We start from the raw sequence: 24,683 nt of genomic DNA, 5'->3' as shown, positions 1-24,683 counted from the left end.
ACAGATAGTACAAATGAAATATATTTAACACTTGGGAGATAAAAGAAGCCTTTCTCAGAACAACTATATACATTACAAATGAGAAACACATCATCCCATCCACTCTCTTCAAATATGTGCTGATGAAAATTACAATTCTTTGCTATCGCACCCCCACAGTGATGATTATCTCCAATTTTTCTACAAAGATGTAACTCTAGAATCTCTGAAGTTACTTTGGTAAACTGTTGACAAGTGTATAGACCTCTATGTTGTCTATATTACCAGTATGTATATAAACTACAACATTCAACAAATTGTCAAAATGCTATGTGTTTGACTTACCTTTCACCCATTTACGACACTGCCCATATTCATTGTTAGAGGACACACTTTGTTGGAAAGGTCTATTTTGTCATAAACATTATATATCATACACAGTCCAAATTTGATCATCCAAGTGTGTCTGAGGGGGGAGGGGGTGTGTGAGTATGGCTCAATGAATTGTTTGTGTTTTTAATGAATGACGTCCACAGGCTGTTGGGAAATGGAAGAGGTCAATCTCACCTGTGCAGAGCTACAAGACGTTTGCTGATTGGCTAATTCACTGAGCTGTATGTTAGGGTTAGGGAATGGGTCAGCCAATCAGAAAGTGCCTTGTAAATTACTGCAAGCACTCTAAAATCGACTGCATGCTTCCACAAACATAACAATTAGAGAATGTGTGTTACAATTTCAAAATGCCACACTTCAAAGTTTGTCCTTTAATATCTGCCTTCAAATGAACACAGAACTTTTCGCTGGGTTTGGAATAAACTGTTAAACAAGGTTAGGTTTGTTCTGAGGTTGTGAGATCACCAAGGTTGGACTGAGTGTCATGATTTTCCTCTCCCTTTGGGGATTCTGCAGCTCTGGAGCTTCATACAGGGCATAGCTGTTGGCTGACCCCCAGCTACTGATAATGAGCAACTATCGAACACAGCTAATGCAGTAGTTTAATCTACGATTAACAGCTTGAATTCAAGCTGTCAATCAGCATGTTTTGAAGCCTAGAAACACAATTTGTAAATTGTAACAGTTCAACATCTTGCGTCAGACTTTACATCTGAGTCACAATACATTTTAGATAATCAAAACGTACACACAAAAAAAACATCTTGCCCAAATGAGGAAATTGCATTTTAAGACTAAAATAGTTTCTGAAATGGGGTAAAGTTTGTCGGAAGGGTCATCCAAATAACCTCAGTCTCTGTATGGAGCACCGATCTGCACTGTCTTTGGTTAATTAAAACTGTGTGTCATGATAGATGGAGAATGTTGACAGGATTCGTTTACAAATCCATATACATTATGATTCTTCTTTCAATGGCATTGCCAATTTTCTGGGTCCATGGTCTTTATTATCATTTTGTTTGCTTAGCACATAAACCATGGTTTTACATTGTCCTTTTTTTGTATCATGCATTACAGATGGTTAATCTATAGACTATTGGAGGGGGGATTTATTGGTTTTTAGTTTGATACATGCATGACAACAGCTTAGGTTTCATGCACCAATGAAATGGCCTATGTTGGAATGGTCATAGTCACACGACACATATATATGAACAGGGGATAGCAACAACAAAGAGACTCAGTAGATGTGACATGCGATGCAGCCACTGTGCTCCTTACAACCGTAGAAAAGAGAAAAGCCAAGATGCACCCGTTATTGCCAGATTTGGTACAGAAACTGAGCTCAAATGCCGTCAGTCTGATTGTACAATTCGTGTTTTTACAGCAGTTTTAGTTTTACCATGTCATTATATCATCCACCCCGAAACAATGGCACTGCGTGGACATCAATCTCAATGTTGGGACATCCTATGACAAGATCAACTGTTTTGTACTGTTGCTATGAGTATGTTTCTTGGACAAACTTGCTTGTTGTGCTTCTGCATCACATGTTCCAGTGCTCCACTGCTTCCAGGGTGGATGGTATGAAATGTTGTGTAGACTTGCCAGATCAACCCAAAAACAACTCCCGAGCTTCGTGTTGCACCAACTTCGCTGAAGACATTCAAACTCAGTTTGCAGAGGAGTAAATTTAGCGTGAACAGGTAGGTAGGCAGGCAGGCAGGCAGGCAGAGGATAGGAAGAAAGATGGCCAAGAACCACAAGGCATGTGACTAAACTACACTACGTGACTACCTCTACAGAGAAGGCAATATCTAGTGGGGTCAGTCAGTCAGTCAATCAGCAAACTCAGCAGCTTACCAGACAGTTTTTGACCCCTTCCACGAACAGCAGACCCCCGACCGGCAGAGGTTGCAATGGGTGTTGAAGTACCACTGGCTCTGGCACCCATTTTGTAGCCTGGTAACTGCTGGATTGGGGCTACAGGTCTGCGCCCCCGAAGTGCAGTTCCACCCCTTCCCCTTGCCATTAATGATGAAGGGACAGATTTATGGACCATTGCACTCTCTATGGACTGCATTTTAACAGCTGCAGGGTCGGGCAAGGGTATAGATTCAGGTTCGGGTCCTGAGGCACTTGGCAATTTGGCAGTCTGTTCTTGTGCAGGCATCAATGCTGATGTGTAATCTGGTGCTGAACTACGTCGCCTTCCACGTTTTGGTGCTACGTAGATAGGAGCTCCTCGTGTTCGTGTTTCAGTTGGAGGGTTATAAAGATGTGAAAGCCCATCAAAGAGTCCTTTTAACTGTCCACTACCAGACTTCAACATTTGTGGTGGATGTGATAATATTGAAGATGTCGATGACAGTGAACTAGCATTAGAACTAGATTTATAACTATCAGTACTCTTATTGTTACTATCCCTGTCCCTGTCTTTATCGCTTTCTTTTTCAACAACTTTTGCTTTTTTATATCTCCGTGTTGCACTGAATGGAGAAACATAAATACGGGGTTTCCGTTTATTTGTGGGTGTAAAGAATTTAGTGAGGCCATCAATAAGACCTTTTGGTTTGTATTTAGGATTGTAAGGATTCTGGTCTCCCTCCTGGGATATCTCCCCTGAGGACTCATCTGAACTGCTGATTGTCACAGGTTCTGACACAGACACAGACCCCTTCCTCCCTAGGGATGAGGACTGCTTTTGCTTGTGACCCCTACCAGGTGACTGTAGGTCGGGTAGTGATGATCTCCGGCTGTTTGGACGTGGCGGCCTCTCTTCAGGTGGACACTTTGGACATGCATATAACCTAGTATTGGGAGAAAATAAGATATAAAGTTATAACAACTGTTTTCAGATACTAATAATTTCGTTCAAACTAACCATTCACCATAGAATCAGCAAAGCCATGTAATGGAATACTGACAGGTATATCGGTCTCACCAAAGATTTGTTACTAAGTAGGATATAGTCAGCCGTACTGTAAATCCAAAATGTGGCTATAACAGTGCATGAATATTCATTAGGTTGGTAAATCATGGTAATAAATAGTTCTTGTTACACAACCAAGGGTTCTCAGCACTAAATAGTAATCTTTCATCTGTTCAGGTTGACAAGCGTTGTTAAACTGTCCGTTTGCTGGCTTTACTATTTTATCTGTCGACCTGAACAGGCAAATCATAGAACCCTTGGTTTGAGTAACGAGAAAGTTATTACATCGCATGAATATCTTTTTTATCTACTACTGGTCATAACTTCAAAGGGTGTTTTAGAGTAAAGCTTGATCATTTTGCTGATCTTCATCTTTCTTACAAACCCATTTCTTACTATAGATATGAGGAACGGAGGAGTTTATCACAATAAAACATACTTACATCTTGTGAGATTTGAATTTGTCATTAAGATTGCCTGAACCGTCGCAGCCTGGGTACGGACACGTAAAAGACCTGACAACCAATGATGAAATACAAGTTAACTATAATATAGAGAATTCAATACAGATTACAAACACACTGTTGCTGGGAAGATTTACACAACTACAGACTGTACGATTATCCTGATCTCTGTCATGCTTGTGTTATCAATTCATTATAATTTCCGTTTTTATCCTTCAAGGCTAAGTCAAATGGTGGCAAAATACCGTCATCAGATATGTTGGGTTAATATACACTGATACAGTTTCAACATTCATGAGGGATCATTCCCGATCAGATCTTCAGTACGTTATAAAGATAATTATTAACAGTACACCTTCTTGTGACAAAAATTTGAGGGTGAACACTAAACAAGAATATATGCAGTGACGTGAAATTTATCATTCTGGCAGCAAGTTTGGGAAATTTGTCAAAATACTAAAAATCAAAACATTACTTGAATCGGCAAAGCTTCAATATACATAACATCTTGGTTCTACTCTCATGTATTTGCTTTTACAATTCTGATGAAAGTTCTTTGTGTAGGTCTGAAACGTTCAATAAAAAAATTTAATTCAATCACATTGAGAACCAAGATATTGACCTTTATATTGAGCTCATGTACAATTCTTCAAGTTATGGCCTCCTTATGTATCAGTGTGCATTCTCTGTACTTGGCCTGATCTTTGTTTATTTGACAAACTCAACAAGTTTGTTCATAGACCCTCCACCTAGGTGTGGAGGGGTCTATGCTTTGTTGGTCTCTCATTGATGTAAAAAGGCTTGACAGACTTACTTGGCATTGTCATCTTGTATTGCCTTGATTTTGAGTTTACTGTTCTTTCCAAGTTTACTTTGGTATCTCTTCTTGACATTAGCGGCTGCTTTAAGCACATGCCGTCTACCTGCCTTCTTTATTTTAGAACCTGTTTGCAAGAACACATATGACGTGCATACAGTTGTGGAGGATCTATACTGACACCAAAGATCCTGACGTGTGAAGGACATGCTAAATGAAATGTCTAACCATGTGGTTGTGGGTTACCATGGAAGTTAAGTTTTCATTTCGACAAGGGGAAGATTCAAAATCATACAACAGCCTTGTTCCAATATCATTCCTTGCTCAGAAACTAAGCTTTTTGAAAATCTGTAAAACGGCAGTTATCAGTGAAATGGGTGCTCCATACAAACCAAACACGAGGTAATTCATATTCAAAAATTTATGTATGTTCATACAAGAATCATACATAGACGGATAACAAGGCAAGTACGTGTACATAGGGGTGGGAAGACAACCAATTCAGTTCCTGGAGAGATTTCAGTGCTACGACAAAGAGAACGTTCTATAGCACAAAATGACCAAAAGCAAAAAACTGTCAGACGCAGTGACCTCAGCATCTACAAAACTAGCAAAGCTTTGTCAGTGAAAGAGATTTTTCAGACTCTCATTCTGTGTGTAATGGGCATAAATTGTAATCGTGAAACACAAACAAACATTAAAAGTATCCATTAAAAAAAAAAAGATTTCAGTTTTGATTTCATGGTCTCCCATTGAATCTTACATGTGTTCTTACCTTTTGATGATTGCACATTAAAGCTACGGCCACTTGAACCATAGAATTGCAAATCCTACAAACAAAGAAGATACAGTAAATAGTGATAATGGGTTCATCTGACTGGATAAAAAAGAGCAACAGAAAGCACTGGTACATCAATCAACTTTCATCCACAGATGACATATTATCAGTAGAAAGTCTCCTGGGCTCAATTGAAGCTCAGATAATTGTTTGCTCAGATCATGCATTTTGATGTTTTTTTGACATCATAAGTCATTACTCTGGCTTAGGTATTTCATCATGGCGAGCCACATGTCAAATTATTACATGTACAAAAAAAAACATCACAGGGAGACATAAATACACGTATTACATCACAAGGGTATTTCTATATTGATTGAAGCAAATCAATAAATGACAAATTTGGGTGTGAAGTGATACTGTACAGAACATTTTCTCATCGACTTTAATAAAATACATACAGATTGAAGTAAGTTCTTTGTAGTGGTCTCATCACGCTGTCACAACCACCCATCCATCATACTACACGCCTTCAATTGCTCTATTTCACAAGAGATTACTAGGAAAGGAGATGTCTTTATCAGTCTGTGCTACGATCACTTTAATGAGAATACTCATATTTTCTATTCATACTTCCCGTGAAGTACCAATATGATAGAAAAAACAGACACACAAATAGATAGAAATAGACAGAGAACACCAGATGTTACTTGAATTACACATGCCCTACATTCACAAATATCCCATGTCCATGATAAATGCATAAAACAAAGTAATTCAATTGGACAACTTTTCTGTGGATCTTGAAAATAAAACGTTTGACATAAAATCACACAATAATTTCCTAAGACATAGGTATTCAAATTCACCAGACATGTGTTGTAACTCATTTTCAAACTATCAAAATAAAAATGTGTACATGATTATGTATGTACTCTTCTATAAGCATGCATACCTTGACACACAAGACGGAGAGAGAGAGAGAGGAAAACGGGAGGGAGAGAGAGGGAAGGAGCCAGACAGACAGACAGACAGACAGACAGACAGAAATGATGTGAAGGGCAGCATACAACAATCCCCATTTAAAATACAGATTTGACTGTGTCTGGACATACATCCATGTTTTGACAATTTCAATATACAACACTTTCTTTAATCCACTCTTTCTATGTAATTATAGTGTGACAAGTGTCTGCATGAAAGAAAGAAACCTGTGTGTTATATTGAGTACAATGCCTTAATAATAGCAAGAAATTGATTGGACCATTCAGCAGTTATTAAAACAAGCCAACGTTTTAGTGTAGTTGAGGCAATTACTTTCCAAATATCAGTGGAGTTCATTGTAATTGAATTGTCCAAGACTTCACACAGTCTATAATGTATCAACAATGTATATACCCTCTTCAAACTTTCAAACACAGTCAACATTAATCTTGGCTTATCCACATACACACTGTAGCTAGGTAAATAGCATGCATGTTTGATACATTAGGGTACTGACTCAAAATAAACAGTCGGTACAAAATCATGAATTCAAAGAGTGGAACCGTCAATGTTTAAATCTTATATTTACAAGTACCATGAAAAATATTTGATACTACATACTATCATATCATCTCCAGATAGATAATATAAAGTACAGATGTAATATCAAGAAAATCACGGTTAACAATTGATTCTTATATCAAACTAGTCTAGTCCCTATACAGTATCGTTACGATTTACACCTCCACTCACAGTCTAGTTCCTATACAGTATCATTACCACTTACACCTCCACTCACAGTCTAGTTCCTATACAGTATCATTACCATTTACACCTCCACTCACAGTCTAGTTCCTATACAGTATCATTACCATTTACACCTCCACTCACAGTCTAGTTCCTATACAGTATCATTACCATTTACACCTCCACTCACAGTCTAGTTCCTATACAGTATCATTACCATTTACACCTCCACTCACACTACCTAGTTCCTATACAGTATCGTTACCATTTACACCTCCACTCACAGTCTAGTTCCTATACAGTATCATTACCATTTACACCTCCACTCACACTACCCACTTCCTATACAGTATCGTTACCATTTACACCTCCACTCACAGTCTAGTTCCTATACAGTATCAATACCATTTACACCTCCACTCAGTCTAGTTCCTATACAGTATCAATACCATTTACACCTCCACTCACAGTCTAGTTCCTATACAGTATCATTATCCATTTACACCTCCACTCAGTCTAGTTCCTATACAGTATCAATACCATTTACACCTCCACTCAGTCTAGTTCCTATACAGTATCAATACCATTTACACCTCCACTCAGTCTAGTTCCTATACAGTATCAATACCATTTACACCTCCACTCACAGTCTAGTTCCTATACAGTATCATTATCCATTTACACCTCCACTCAGTCTAGTTCCTATACAGTATCAATACCATTTACACCTCCACTCACAGTCTAGTTCCTATACAGTATCGTTACCATTTACACCTCCACTCACAGTCTAGTTCCTATACAGTATCAATACCATTTACACCTCCACTCACAGTCTAGTTCCTATACAGTATCGTTACCATTTACACCTCCACTCAGTCTAGTCAAAGTTATGGTTTAGTTAGAAACCATGTTGGTATCCAGACTAATTTCAAACACAATATAAATGTATAAATGAGATACAAATAATAGTTACATTTATAGTATTACAACTCGTCATGAATACATATCTAAGTAAATATTTCGAAATTGAAAAATCATGCATAATCACACATGCTTTTAAAAGTTTCACGGTGCATTTTTCTTAAAATCAAAATATAAAATAAATTCGATTAATAAATCTGATTACAGAACATATCAAATGTAAATACATGCTGATCCTTCCATTGCCTTGTCTCATCAAATGACATGATTTATTTGAAAGGTCCCTGATACTTTACACACACAGACTAACAAACTAACAATTTTAGTGGCTAAACATACAGCATACAGACAAACAGAGACTGAGGTGAAATGACACTTGATATTAAAAGACTACAGAGTAGCGGAGTCTGGTGTGACTAAAGAGGTGATAAACACACCTTTTACATCAGTAATGGTAAAGCCACTTCATGCTGCTAGCAGAGATGACATTTCACCATTATCCAAATGTGTTAATACCAAATGACATACATGTACATAGTATGACTGATGCACTCATATATTATTGAATACTAAAAATAACACTACACTCACAATAAATGTCACATTTCCAGTTTTATTTCTACACTTATGCGACATCAAATTACTTTATTTTTAGATTTTAAAATATGTTTGGTCTATTTTTGAGGCTATATCATATATGTCACTCGTTAAAAATTGTACAAGTAAATTACTAAATATAAATCATCCATTTTTCTTTGTAAAAAACGCTACATTAAAATAAATACCACGGTTTAGAATTTGAGGTGTCATATTTTGTCTAACCTTTTCCATGACAACGGTAGAAAATTTGAATTTTTTGGACATGATTTAAATTTCCCCCAAGTTTTTTCCTTCACACGTTTCCAGTGCAACCAGTAAATAAAAATGTCTTTCATCACAATATTGGAATTTCTATGTGCCACTTTCACCTCCTGTGTTTTCAATTACTCAGTAATGTATCTACATTTTTGTACAGTGATTTGGAATTTGCCAGAGTCAGATCATAATGTAAGTACTGCATCATTTTACAATTAAGTATCTAGAAAGGTCACTCATTGTATCAATAAAACCATTACAACAACCACACCTTCCATATTGTCACTCAATTAAATACCACTTCCCTGGCAACTCAGTAACAGCACAACTACAGCATTAGTGTTATCTAAATTCAATTAAAGAGTTCCCCCTTTTTATATTGAGACTGTCAACAAAGCAGTGTGATGAAGATAACCAGTATAGCTCTGGCAATTAGGGAAAACACTTGTCAATAACTTCACCCAATTTAAGGGCTTTAGCTAGACAAACAAGCCTGAGTGATGATGAATCATTTAATTTTAGGTAAATCACCTCTACTGATGGTACAGTGATTCAACATCCAGGCATTCATTTCACACAAGTCAATATACACATTTCCAACCTTTAATAAAAAAAATCTCCTTTCATTGGCCCCTTTCAGTTGAACATATCATAATCACAGATAAGGAAGCTGTGAGTTATTGGCGTGTACTGTTGATACAGACAATGATCCAATGACATCAACACAAACACAGGTAATAGGCTGAGGCAAATAGCCTCCTTGGAAACACTATAACGTCATGATAGTAATACTTCATCATCCTCCCTAACTTCATAGGAATTAACTCCGATCCATACATTCTGTATTCACTCCTAGTGACAGCTGTTCTCTTGTGTTCACAGGTCATCCAGTCAACTTGGGATGACAGATGACAAATCTCAGATACATTATTATATTTAGATACATTTCACTGGCATTTCCTCTATTGAATTTCTGCTGGTAATATTTAACTGTGGCTAAGGTGAATGTTATCATAACATACGCTATATGCTTCCCCTTTTCATTACAACACAACCACAAAACTGATTTGTTAATCCAGTGAATACCCAGGAGCATAGAGTTGGACAGCTTCCATCAACCCCTGTGTGCTCTAAGTGTGAAATAGACTGCTAATTGGCTACACTGTTTGGGTAATTAGCACATGATTGCTCCTACTCAGCAGGCACATAGGGATGCTGTTAACACAGTTTCATTGAAATCTATTATACATGTAGTAGATTCCCCATAAATAAGCCATCAAATATTTGGCTTTTTTAATCACCATTGACTTCCTGATGACAATTCCCTCAAAGCCTCTAAAAAATAACTTCCAAAGTAAACAACTAATTACTATGAAAAGTCTATATTCTCTAGGGGTAAAATCTCCTTGATAAAATATTCAGCAAAATTGCATGCCATCGCTATATTATATCTTCACTGAACAGTGACATTATGTCAAGTTATGAATAAAGTCTTAAGAGCAAAAAAAAAATGAAATAAATGAAAATATATTACCTGAGCAGAAGACACATGATATAGTTGACTGGTTTGATTTATATAATCATAGCTAGGACATTCATTCTACTCTGTACTCAGAATAATACAAGAATCCATGTTATTGTAATTAATCAACTAACTAATGAACATGGACATTTATTTTATTGATGGACAATGCTTCTAGTGCAGGAAAGAACTCTCTTGGGTATTACTGGAGAGCAATTTATTTCATACATGTACTCTATGCTCCTTAGTGTGGGTATATATAATACATTTCATTTCAAATAAAATGTCATTTTTAAAACTAAAAACAGCGGTAGGTCGTTTTATTTGTATCTCATCTTCATTTTATTACAAAATACATCAAAATCTTCTACATAAATATAATCATAAAGCTAAATATAATTTCCCTGGAATTTTATTACTACAGGAGGATGCCATAAAAAGTTGTTAAAATAAATTTGATGTGAATTTCACAGCATATTTGAGGAATTGAAGAATGAGTCAGGGGAATTTGTCGGCACAAACCGTCTCTTCTGAATGATGGAGAGATATGGACGGCACAAAATGTAAAAAAAAAACATTAAGTTTGTTCATTTTATTGCTTTTTATTTGAACAGCAGTAATGAGAGATGTCATTACCGCTTACATTATAGTAAGACTCACCAAACCCGATTTCAATCTGGCTTTTGCCCTCAATATAACCAATGTAATTACAATATTGAACTTCTAATGGCGAATTTGCAATTCCACTTACTATTTTCTTCCAAAAAGAGAATTACAATTACCATCGAAATGTCAACCTGCGATCCCAGGTGATCTATACGAAATATGGTATCATTGGATGAATCATTTTCCTATTAGATATTTTTCTATCAGTAATTGAAAGAGGAGTTATCGAGTCGGCAATCTAATCAGATCCCCAGATATGTTAAAAGGGACCTTTGATTCACTTTGCAGCTCATCTACTATTACTGTTCTCAAATAAACATCCCCAGAATCTATCTCCCAGATATGTGGAAAAATTTCACTGATGAGAATATAAATAATTCAAATGCTACTCCGGGGTTCAGATTGCAAAGGTTAAAGGTTTGTCTCTTCAATGCTATGATTCCAGTGTTCTATGTGTGTGATTTAAATGTGGGCAATCACAGAAATCGCTGTAGGCGGTTTGATACTTGCAAACTGCACTGGTTGCTAGTCAATCATCCAAACTAACACACTGCTTGTTTAAATGTCATTGAAATCTGATATGTCCTCGTGGGACGACAGAAATGAAAATAATGCTAACATCTCCTACGCTATTAAAGTGTGAAATACATCCTTAACAGAGAAAAAAATATCGGTGTGTGTGTTGATTTTAAATGTCATAATGTTTTCATGAACAGATTCTCCTTATTCCGAATGAAGTATTCAGCCTCAACACGATAAGTGTTCACGGAAATTTTATATATCCTTGAACAGCAAATGGCAAAGGCCTCTGGAAAAATTTCTTGGTTGCCACGGCAACCACAGATTCAGGGACGTTTCAATGATGCCGATTGTTGCAAAAGCTCACAGGTGTTTTGTTAAAATGATAGATTAGACTGCTGTGCCGCTCCGAGCACACTTTTATTTCATAAAATGTCGTGAAGAGAGTTAAATGGTAGTAATCTCCACATCCTTATTACCTTTAATACTGACTGAGTTTGGATTACCTTCTTGTAAACACATTACAGTAATAACAACTCAGGAGGCAATGGATCTGTGTTAATAGCTGATACATTTGAAAATATTGAACGACATGAGGCCAATTCATCTTCTCCCTATCTATTACATGTTGACGCCAGAAATGCTCTCTACTAGTTGCAATTACAAAAGTAAAAGGGATGGCCCTCGTTATACGCAACATAATATCTGACATACATGCATCTATTAATACCAGTGACATATACTACACAACCATTCCAACATAGACTTTTTCTATTTCATATGACCCAAGTATTCCGTATACATTTCATCACACTTGTTTTCAAGCTGACACACAAAATTCTTTCAATATCTGACATGTTTACTGGGGACTATCTCCTCCAGTTGTGCTGTGATGTTGTAAAGCAGACAGACACGATACATGTCAGATGATAGCTATTTGCTTGGCTCTGCATCAAGAATTCATCCGTAAACCTCTACCACACAAAGCGTGATGTAATTTTACTGGTATTGTAGTGATGTCAAATAATTACTCTGTTGTTTACTGGTACCCTCTGAAGTGGAATGACCATCAATCAAAAGCCCCAGTTTTTACAGCTGGCTCCTTTCTCTTTATACATTTTCAAAAAAAAAGAGTTAAAAAATGGAATAACAGTAATGTGATAGACAGTCACATTTTAAAAAATTCCAGTACAATTTGAAACATCACTCTGGATATTAAAATATTTCCCATATATCGAATGTTTTTTTTTCTTCATTTATTTATTCATTTCAAGGAAATTAGAAAAACAAAATTCTAGTACAATTTTATTTTTTGACCTTATTTATCTATCCAAATTAGAATTTCGAATACAATTTGAAATGATGGAATTGATGTTGAAATATTTCATATATTGAATTTGGTTTTTACTTTTGTCATCATTTATTATTTCGTGGAAATTAGAAAAACAAAATTCTAGTACTATTTGAAACGATGAAATCGTTGATGTTGAAAATCATATATATTGAAATGGTTATAATTTTTGAATTTTATATATCCATTTCATGGAAATTTGAAAAACATATTCCAACTAAAATTTGAAACGTTAATATTATTGATATGTTTCATATAATGTGGAAATCACTTATTTTTTGTCTATTCATTTCTTGGAAATTTTTTTCAAAATTCTAGTACAATTTGAAACAATAGTGATGTTGAATTTTTTCATATATGTGGAAATCATTTAATTTTTTGTAATTCATTTGACAAAAAGCTCAAGACCAATATTAATTATACAATTTAAATGATATGCATAACTTCATAACCAATTCTCTGTTTACTCTTTAATCAAACAGTAATTTATCTGTGAAAATGAGAGATAGAGCAAGCTATTCTGATTTATATATCATGATTTATGAAAACACTGACATGTCACATTGGTGGCTGCTGCTTAGCCAATAAATCTCAAATCTATGATGATTGTGTTTCATAATATCGTTTTAACAGCTATTTTGAGATGCTTAACAGTGCTCTAAGCTGCTGGAAATGATATCAAATAGATGGTTTACCTACTGCCAATGCACAGGCAGATAACAATGTTTGTGGCTGGACAACATTTGATACATCATTACAAAGACCAATTCATCTTGATATATCATCAACATATAGGAAAACTCTAGACACTACACTGTGATAGTATGATGTAATTGATATCAACTTAGCAAATATTTGACACTAGAATGAAGTCACTTTTGTAAATAGATAACGAAATAAAGTTATTTTTGACATACACAATGTAAATTCATTATTGTAAAATATTTACTTATGTATTCTCCACCTTGCATATATTGACTTACGTAACTCGATGCTGATTTACCTTGCTGATAAAAACTGTACCAGGCATTCAAAGAAACATAAATTTACACCTTCAAATACATATTTTCAAAGTACATAAAAACAATAATTTATATGTTCACCTGATAATTAATCACCTTCATTGAAATAAATTTATTTCAGAATTTAAAATAAAAGTATGTAATATAATACTTTACACCTGATAATCAATCACTAGAATCTCAGTTTGATATACTAATTTGTCTTCAAGATCATTACTAAGGCTCCCAAGTGTCTCGGTACAGTTAAAATACTTAGGTAAAGTGATTAATTAAAATAATGCTTTGCTCCAGTATGGAGAATGTAAATTATTAGAGGAAAATTATCTTGGGCACATACCCTCTGTAAATGTAATTATTTTAGTTAAAGATCCCATAATTTTGACAGAAATAAAATTAAGATGTAAACTTAATACTTACTATGAAATCAATATATCAATTATATTTTCCATATTTATTTACGTTTGCCTGAAGTAAAATACACTTTACTCGCTCAGTTAGTTAGTCAGTCAATCACAATAAAGATTGCTATATATGATCACACAATAAATAGTGCATATTAAATGTGACACTAACAGTATCAAATACAAACAAGAATCAGTGTATTATTACAATCTGTTAATATCTTTAGCATTTCCCGTTCCTTATATTCAACCCAAATTGACACACACACGCACAAAAAATAGAATTGGCCAGGAGATCAGGCCTTGTGATACCTGAAATGATCAGGTGCCTGGAGCTATTCAACATACTGCTTCTTTTAATGACTGCTTTGTGCCTGTTTTGCTTCTGAGTGTGAAAGTAACATTACAAATCAGACATCATAGGTATAGCCCTGGGGACATTGAAGGGTTTTTATGGATAAACGACATATTACACCATGAATACAGTCAGCTAGACATCCTGAGTGCTATTTTATATCCACCTAGAAGATCATAATTCATCCATGACTGTATTCAGATAATATTGTTTTACAGTCTTCTCAGAGATAGTAATCACTGATGGACCTTCTTAAATTATACATTCGCACAGTATTTGAGAATGTGTGTGTGTTCAATCCTAGTAGCATTGACATTTTACTTACTGTGTTGTAAAGGACAGGCAGTATGCACTGTGACATTTAAGTGGTGCATTTAAAGGATGTGTTAAACAAGATTTTATTTCCCTCTGGCCAGATTGGAATTTGTATGCAATTGCTAGTCTGAGACACTCTAATGAACACCATCCGTACTGTATAAACCACTTTTATGACCTGACTAGGTGAAAGTAAAACATAATATTTCTACTGAAGCCATACTGAATAACCTTCCTTGCCCTCAGACATTGAATATGTAGTTAACTTTTATCAATAGACTAGAGCTGTCAAATATAAGAAAGAAAATAAAATGATTATGAAATTGGTCACGTTTTTGATGAGGATAAATCACATTTTACCAGTACATGACTTGTCCTGAAGTCTTAGTGATATTCCATTAATCCTCTGTGGATGCTAGCCTGACTATCTCCCCATGATTATTTTCTTTGAGAAATATCTATTACATTCTGTTAGCTGTCAAGGCTATAAGGAGACATTTAACTAGGTTTCACTTCTTACAAGTCAAAAAAGGTGACATTTAATGGGTTTCCGCTGCAATAATGATACCCTGAAGACTGGCTGTCTATCTGTTATCCATAGAAGGCTGTATGGCTGTTGATAATCCCCACTAAGCTAACAGCAACCAGGAATACCAATTAGGGAAACAGCTTTGACATTTATATCTCACTTGGGGTGCAAAACATAAAATTTAATAACACGTCCTCCCCTTTCATTGCAATTTATATTGTTTTTATCTTTCTTGTGTGATGAACACAATGTAATAATAAATCCGAATTGTTTCCAATACATCATTGGATATGGCCTTCATTATCTCGTGTTCATCTTTTATCACAGTTTTAACTATGCTAGAGTAAAAGGATAGTATTATCATTGTCAGAATATAATGATGCCAGTGAAAGAAGTAAACGCAATTAAAAATTTCACTCTCAAGGGGTTGAAGTGCATAACAACATGGCCTGGATTACCGTGTGTTCATAGTTTTGTTTTCACTGTGAGAATTGCATTCTAGATATAAAGTTAAATATTCACAATATTAAAATATCAATTAATATTATAATTTCAACAAGGTAAATCATTTATTTATAATTTCAACACAGTACAATTTGGGCTTGTCAGAACAGAAACAATGAATAAAGAATATGACTTCACACTCACAATATCAAAATACATGTACCATCAATTTATAATTTCAACACATTTGGCTTGTCAGAAATGGCTAATGAAAATGACTTGAAATGTCCCCGTTTTATGACTTTCAAATAAAAAAAATAATGAATTTTGAATTACGATTTCAGTGATATTTTCATTTTTTGGTATATGATTTTAATGTCCACCATTTTACTTTGCAGTCTAGACATTTTGAGGAATATAATTTCACATTTCATATTTTTCCATCTTTCCTTTCTTACAACGGACACACATGAAAATTATGGCAAATTCTTTTCTTCAAAATTGCTAGTGACATCATTTAAAATTGCTAGTGACATTCAAAATTGCTAGGGATGAATGTACATTTACTGTTTACTACTAGGAGTGACAGCAAACATACATAATACATGCACCAAGTAGGTGAAGAGTGAAATGCTTCATATATATCAGTATTAAAGGTTGATATTTGCATTGCATGTGAGTAAAGAGTGTGGGTTTACAAACGTAAGTGATAGCATGTATCACCACCTTCAACTAATGGAGCAAAGTATGTGATGTATCCTCCCAGGGGTCTAAAACACTAGGGGGGAGTAGGTGGGCAGTCATGCAACAACAACAAAATATTACCAATTTGATATTAATTAACCCTTTTCACTCACATTGGTGCTGAGAAGGGGGAGGCAAGGAACACAGAAATTAATATAAAATCCACTGGCACAAACTATTTATTTACTCAACATTATTCTGATATCAAGTGGGTGGGAGTCAGCGTTTGTACGCAATTAGTAGAAATGAGATGATATGGCTTGCAATACATGGTTTGAAATATGTCCACAACAACTACCTACGCATACATGTCTATATTAAATATAACACTTCATTCAGGGCATCTGTACTCTTTTGTATTAAGTACTCAGTCAAGAATGAAATATGAATCAAGATACCGAATCAGTTAGATTGCTTTCTACATAGTGACTCACACAATTTATAATATTTCAGTGCATCTGAGTTAAAATGTGCTAAAATAATTTGACATAACAAAATGACGGTGACTCAAACATAGTACAGTTGGCAAGCCCCGAGACTAGACTAGTAGTCTTTTGAAATTATCAATTGTTGCTAGTTTCACTGAGGTATTTGCCAAGATTCTTGTGAAAGGGAACTCTTGAGTTTCTTAGCAGAGACAATTCTGTTCACTGGATTATGTACATGCCTCATGGACAAGTATTTGTCTCATTGAGACGTGACTAGCGTTCTAAACAGACATACATGCGACACTCCTGTCATTATGCCATTGTAACCTTTCCAGATGTGCTTCAGTTATGCTTAAAAAAACACACTGTAAATTTGTTGTTCCATTCAACCTATCAAAATACATTCATGCTGGCCATTTATAATACTGGGTATACGGTAACTGACTAGCACATTGAATAAAAGTCTAAATATTTTACCCTCCAATTATTTGTAGACGTTTTCCCACCCTTGTGGCTTGAGGTTGCAAAGTAGCTTGAAATAAATATCAAAATACAGTCGATATCGAATGACCCCTTTCATTGTATGTGTAGAAATCACAAAGATTATTGGACACCAAACCATAAATTGAGAATGAAATTTGAGTGATGCATTACATCTTAGTACGACCATTATGTGATCCTGTTTTCATTCTTCAAATCTATTAGAATCTATCATTCTGGGAATGTCATCAATTTTGTAATGAATACGCCATTTGCAAAATACTATTACCTGAAATCAATTATAATCCATTTCACCCACACAGTGAGATGGCTTGGTGTATCTTATTTGTATATATATATACTTTGTTCATTACTGTAATGGAGTCTTTGTTTATCTGACTGACAACACATCTAATCTAGGGTTTACTCTCCTGGGTCATCCTAGGTCAAGCATACTGTTAACTGTTTTGTGTGTCTGGGTGTTCTGTTCATTCACATGAAACTCAGCAATCACAGCTCAATGCCTAACAAATCTTGTATGTCATGAATTGCAATTGCCCACTGTAAGGAAATCCATGCATCTGGGGAAATTAACTTTCAGTGGCTCAATTATTTCAGGACTGGACTATATTATAAAAAACCCTCCCCTGGTAATCTTTTGGTCGGTATTGACATAGCTGAATGGGAAGATGAATTTGTTTTTCCTTATTGCGATAATAAAATCATCCCATTTATACAACCCCATAGAGAAATGAATGATAGGCACTTCAACAAACACACAAATCTGTACACTTGGTGCCCTATTCAGAGTCTATGACCTCAATCAGTGTCGTTCATTTTTCACAATATTGCTACAAAATGAACTCTTTTATTGATCAATACGGGCTTCTTTTTTAATTGCATGCTTAGCTTTGTGTAATAAATTTACTTGACCTTGTGTAACGTGTACTGTACACCAAATCAATCTCACCATTTTCACTGATGACGTCCTGCATGTGATTTTCTTCAACAGGGCATTTCGAAATGGATCCCAAATTGCCAAATTTCAAGTATTAATCATTCTGCAAGCTATTCGCATACACAATGTGTCTGATCACAAAATGATGATGGAATGAATTCTCATTAAAATCCAATAAACAAATGTACAAGCCAAAATTAAGAAGTGTAAATTAATTACTCTAATGACTACAATTCACCTAGCACATAACTGTTTGTCACTGATATAATTGCGACTCTCTTGATGAGGCTTCTATTTATCTACATGTATACCAATAAGGAAACACAAACCATGTACTCAAAATTAAACTCAAAACAATCCTGAAAATCATCCAAGAAGGAACCCAGATTTTTCAGAGACTGTCGTCACGACTACATGTGACTAGTATATTCCATAACAGCATGAGTAAAAAACAGAGTCACTGTACCCCTTGACAAACAATCTGGCTTTCGTCCTTGAAATTCTTTTCAAAGATCGTTCTCATTTACATAACAAAACACAAGATGCTGGCTTCTTTCCCAATCTTGGGTTGTTTCTTGAAGACAGTGTTGTACATGACTTATGTGGAGATCAACACAAGATTACTGTATCTTCTTCCATCTTGCCTTCTGTTGTTTTCATACACTTACCATTATCAGGTAAACTATCGCCTGTACAACCCATTTACCTACTCTCACTGTTTGTACAGTACAGGAGTACTTTTACATTTCTTGTTTTATTAACTGCTTCAACTCAAGTGTAAAATATGGTTGCTGAAGTCAGCTTTCAGTACATTCTACTGGGTGGGAAAATAACCAACACTTTAAGTGCATCAAACTTGTGAAGCCACCATTAATAATATGATACAGTTATTGGCCACTTTCTGTCAACACAATTGTGAAAATTTGTTTCAATATCACTAATAGTTATTAATCAAAATGACAAGGTACCTCCATCTGTGTTGTTCTACAAAGCAATGGACTCCATCTTCACATGGCATGGACTGCCACTGTTCTTAAACACTTTTCCTCACCACACACATACGAGCACATTTCTTACAATGTTGAAAAGACAAGTCATTCCCATAGCAGTTATTACCTTTACAAATCATCAAATGCTTACTTAGGTCATGGTGTCTTATCAAAAAGTTGGTTCAACATGATTTGCACGAGTCTATTTATTTTAACATATTCACATCGTATTTCTTGATGTATACATACAATCTTTTAAATTGACAACATAATTATACTCATATACACAATGTCTTTGTTATTTTGTTTTAAAATCTGAGGAATTCATTCACAAAATGTTCCTCAAAGGAGACAAACAAAACATACACAGAGTTGTTTTAAAAAATTGCCCTTAAAGTTAAAAACAATGTCATTCTCTGTCACAACATAAAAAAATATTACATGATATTTCATAAATTTGAAGGCATCTCTAGAAATACAGTTCACATCAAAGGAAAAAATTGCCATATATAACTTTCAGATCAAGTGACAATCAAGGGGATTATAGACAACTTTTCAACCTCTTTAATGATTTGTTACTTGCTTGAGGTGTAAATAAAGAGTGGGTGAAAGGTAAAGTCAAAGTAGTAGCTTATCTGTCTGTAGTCAAGGGCAAAGGGTAATAGTACAAAAGGAACATCTTACAATGTCTATAGAACTCTTCATTAGTTTAAGCTCTATAAACAAGTTTTAAGGTCAGAGAGGGACATTGTGTGTGCAAACAAACACTGGGGTATATCCACCAATCTGTGGTTTCCTGTCAATTGTGTGGCTTCCTTCAGTAATTTGACTCCCAGCTTGTTCAAGATGTATACAACAGCAGTAGGTGCCCAAGGATATTGTCTCACATGTCAGTAATTCACTTAGCACAGATACAAGGTCACTGTCTCACCTCACATTTCACAACAGTGTTAACAAACACAAGAAAACTATCTCATATATGTGTCTGCACAACCCTCAATTATACATCCACTGTGGTATTCACAACCATTCCTTAGAATAACCATAAATATAGTAAATGGAGAAGTGGTAACAAACTTTGTTTACACAGCTATTTAAGTATCCAAAGTAGATTCTGTACTCTTCAAGGACCAACTGGCAGAACAGGAGTAAGAACAAATATTGCACGAAATATGATACCTAACTTGTGCTGCATATGTATACAAAGCAAAACTAGGTTTGGTGGTAAAAAAGAAAAACAACACTATGCAACTCAAAACAATAAGATTGATACAGTAGAAAGATATACAGTTGTTGTTTGGTGTCAATAACATTGTTTAAGATCAGAAGTATACAGGTATCATACCATCACTACAGATAATCATGAAAACATACACACTAATATGTTTAATAATGTAACGTGTCTGGTGTCTGTTGTTTGTTAAACACTCCTCACATGGTGTTTCTTGCAGACATAGCTTTGCATAGCTGAGAGCAATCAATCAAAATCCATCTCTTGAGTATTCAAAAATACATGAAAACTCATGAAAACTATCATATAACAATATATAATACAAATCATATATACTATACAATATATATATATATTATGTATGCATATATATATCAAAACTTGCACAACACACACAAGTATATTTACAAACAGTATACATTCAAAAATAAAAAATACAAAAAATTCAAAAACCAGCCACTCACATTATGTACAATGGTGATCAAAGACTCCATCTAAATATCTTTGTTACAATAAAGTAATACTGATATGCATATCAAACTCTGTGATTTGATTACCACGATGCAATCAATATTATCAGTATTGTTTGCTGAATAGAGTAGGCCTTACAAATGCAATTATTAGTGTCTCCATTGTCAAGTTGTTTTAGAAAATGAATTACTAGCATGTACTTAATTCTCCTTGAGTGCACAGTTCAATAGGTTTCAATAAAATATTGGCTGGCAGCTATTAAGGAACAAATGAGCTCTCGCTGAGAAAGCCCCTCCCATCTAACACATACATACATGCACTGGATTGTGATTTGGGAATACCCTTTCAACTCTTGCCTTTGACCCAAACATATTGATTACACTCATTCATGAAAGCACATGTACTATAACAGCATGCTCTAGCAATTCCTGTGACATGTACATGTACACACACATCCAACAACCACACTAACTCCAGGCTCACCATTTCAAAGGGTTGCAGGCATCTTATATTATAACAGAAGCCAACTATCAAACCATTCATGAAAATTGAAAATATGCAGAAATCATTCTCTGAAAAACTATGCATCATACTGTATACATCTCTCACCTGCATGACCTTACTTCAATCTGCTGCAGAACAACTTTTAATTTTAACAACTTTCAAACATTTTCTCCATGCAAAATATTGGGAAAAATGTTATCAGTATATTTCTGCTACTTGTCTACATTATGTTTCCATAGTTTTGGATAACACTGAATATAAAAGAACATACCTTATGGGACCATCCTTCACTATCTGAGTCTTCATCTGCCGAATCATTTTCATGCACAGGGCTTGATGAATAAGAACTAGCTGCTTCAAGTCCATTGCTCGCTCTTCCTCTGCTTTGTGGTAGTTTATAATGCCGTCCCTGTTTCACCAAGCCACCGGATTGAACTGCACGTTTAAGAGCAAGCTTCAGTTGTGCATTTAAGTCTACACCAGGTGCAAGTTGTACAGTACATTGTTCTCTTATATACTTTTCAATAACACGAAATGACGACCCCTTTGCATCTCGCAAATCCTTCAGAGCAGCTTTGATAAACCGGAAGAGCTCTGTACTTTTTGTGATAAGTACAGTCCGACTCTTCATGGTGCCCCCTTGAGCCGGATCGCGATACGAAGCTACCCCCTTGTTATAAACTCTTAGTACATTGCCATCTTGAACACTCAATTCGAGTTGTTCAAGAATAATGTCTTTACTTGGACCATGACTTGAACTAACAACATTGCAGATGCGTTCCTCTGATGGCCTCTGTTTCTGCTTTTTTATTTTCTTGATTGCTTGCAAAATCCATTCAGTGAAATCTGGATTAGCTAGACATGTTTCTCTCTCTTTCACCATTATGCCTATGAATATATGCACGTTTCCATACTTCACAGTTTGGTTTTAACACCAAGACATATACTCTCCATTCAGTACTTATTGTGTCGGTATTCAGCAAGGAAAGATGGAAAAAGCCAAAATATTTCTGCTATTCTTCCTCTCTCGTCGGTCTTCACTCGTTTAACCTGTGTGAGAAAAACGGATGGCACAGGTTGATGACTTTCTTAGAAGTTTTCACATTTCTTTGTCCAACATGAACTTGATAGGGTTTCTTTTGTTTTGTGATTCACTGCACCGCAATGAACTCGTCACTGACTCATCATATTTTTGATGACATACCCATCCAGAAATGATCTCAACACAATAGTGGCGACAACTCCATGGTCACTGCTTGGTAATAAATGCAACGCATCAATTCAAAGAACTTTGGTGAGAACTTGTGGAAGATTTTACGAGTCGGGACAAAGACCACGGATCACGGAGCCAGCCAAGTACACTTCTCTAGACTTCAGCTTTGTTTACACTCTTTTCGGGTCGTTTTCGATATATAAACGTAAACATATGTGATTAAAAATACACGAAGAATTTGATCTAAAGTCACTTATCATCATAAAATAGTCAGGGAACCACTAGGTTACATATTACCATAACCATTTTCAACGATTCCCTCTCTCCAAACGTTCGGTTCTGGTATTTGGAGGTCAAATTCAGATCGTTGAACAACATGGCGCAGTCCTGTTACATTTCAAACAACCAAAGGTCACGCACCGGGTGATTTTTTTCTTGAAAAAGTGGGTTAAAAATGATCTCTACTCACCGTGTGATATTAGAGAGTGCTCGGCCATGGTCTCCCTCTAGTAAACAGCTGAAAATTATTACCTATGTATCACTGTAAAGAAGCAAATCTTGTCAGCGCAGATTGCAAAACAAAGCTACGTTTCTATCGAGGTTCAACGGTCTGCCATCGGATACAAAAAGCACCCTAAAATGGCCCCAGGTGCACCTTTTTTAGCTGCAAAATTCTATCTCTGAAAACTTCGGAATATCTCATCAGGTAGTATGATAAGTTCTGCAGGTAAAATTGGGCGCATTCAGCTCAAATTGTTGATGAATATATAATTTCTACAGTCTACTCAACAAAAGATTCAATAAGTCGCTCGCTCACTACAACACCTCCCAACGTACCCTTTGAGGGCCCCAACGTTAGGAGAATTGACATAACAATCACACAAAAATTGTAAATAACTGAGCAATTCTCACGGTTAAGATTACGTTCTCGCCACCAACGTCAAGGGTGCATATTCTTCCGAATTTACCCCATTGAAGTCCGCTTAATTTACTTTAACTTCGAATAATTTTCATTTTACAGCGGCAATTTGTGATAAATATGAGATCACAACTTGTAGAAATTTCACAGCTTACAATATGTTACCTAAGCGTTGATTGGGCGAATAGAATGTAACAACGTCTTTCATTGGCTTCTTTTAAAATTACACGCCTTAAGTGGGATTTAATTATTCGTGTCTGGGACTTCATATTTCTGTCAAATTTTATAGAATATTGTTAGCGGACAGAGGAAAGCTAAATTCAGGCGTGTCAGCAAGGTACCCTTTTTCTTATTCAATGGTATTTTGGACATCTTAGTGTAGCCACAGATATACAAAACTGATTTATAACGTCCGGGGGCCAAATGCCAGTGCAGGAAACAAACCACTCTCTTAGCACATCAGAATCACTTGGTGGCGCCCTCGACTAAACTTTTACGGTACGTGGCCAGCCATAGAATAAGTACGTCTCTATCTGACATGACATAACCCGACCCTATATTTCTTAATTCTGGCGAATTGAATAAAATAGACACCCTGTATGTAGGCAAGATTATAAAAAATCACAACGTCACTGATTTTGAGATGGTATTACCTCATGAACGCGTTTTTGAGCAAAAATTATCGTTTATTGCTGAAAATGTAATAACAATTTAAAATACATGGTTGAAAGTTTGTTCAAGTATAACTATGA

At 35.5% G+C, this 24,683-nt stretch overlaps 1 protein-coding gene across 2 annotated transcripts in view; it reads right to left on the bottom strand.

Annotated features, from left to right (window-relative positions):
- LOC144451931 (uncharacterized) overlaps positions 1-23,645 on the bottom strand; it is a 38,891-nt gene extending 15,246 nt beyond the window's left edge. The window contains exons 1-6 of one of the 2 annotated variants that reach the window (XM_078142843.1): positions 23,482-23,645; positions 22,071-22,849; positions 5,361-5,415; positions 4,583-4,712; positions 3,748-3,819; positions 2,236-3,182 (exon numbers count right to left, since the gene is read on the bottom strand). In XM_078142843.1, the coding sequence (XP_077998969.1) occupies positions 2,236-3,182; positions 3,748-3,819; positions 4,583-4,712; positions 5,361-5,415; positions 22,071-22,682 (1,816 nt within the window). In that variant the 5' untranslated portion in view covers positions 22,683-22,849; positions 23,482-23,645. The remainder of the gene's footprint in view (positions 1-2,235; positions 3,183-3,747; positions 3,820-4,582; positions 4,713-5,360; positions 5,416-22,070; positions 22,850-23,481) is intronic. The other variant, XM_078142844.1, reaches the window with a different exon arrangement.
- Between the last annotated feature and the right edge of the window lie 1,038 nt (positions 23,646-24,683).

Source organism: Glandiceps talaboti, chromosome 22, assembly GCF_964340395.1.
Source record: "Glandiceps talaboti chromosome 22, keGlaTala1.1, whole genome shotgun sequence".
Taxonomy (NCBI): domain Eukaryota; kingdom Metazoa; phylum Hemichordata; class Enteropneusta; family Spengelidae; genus Glandiceps; species Glandiceps talaboti.
This window is presented reverse-complemented; position numbering and strand designations above follow the sequence as displayed.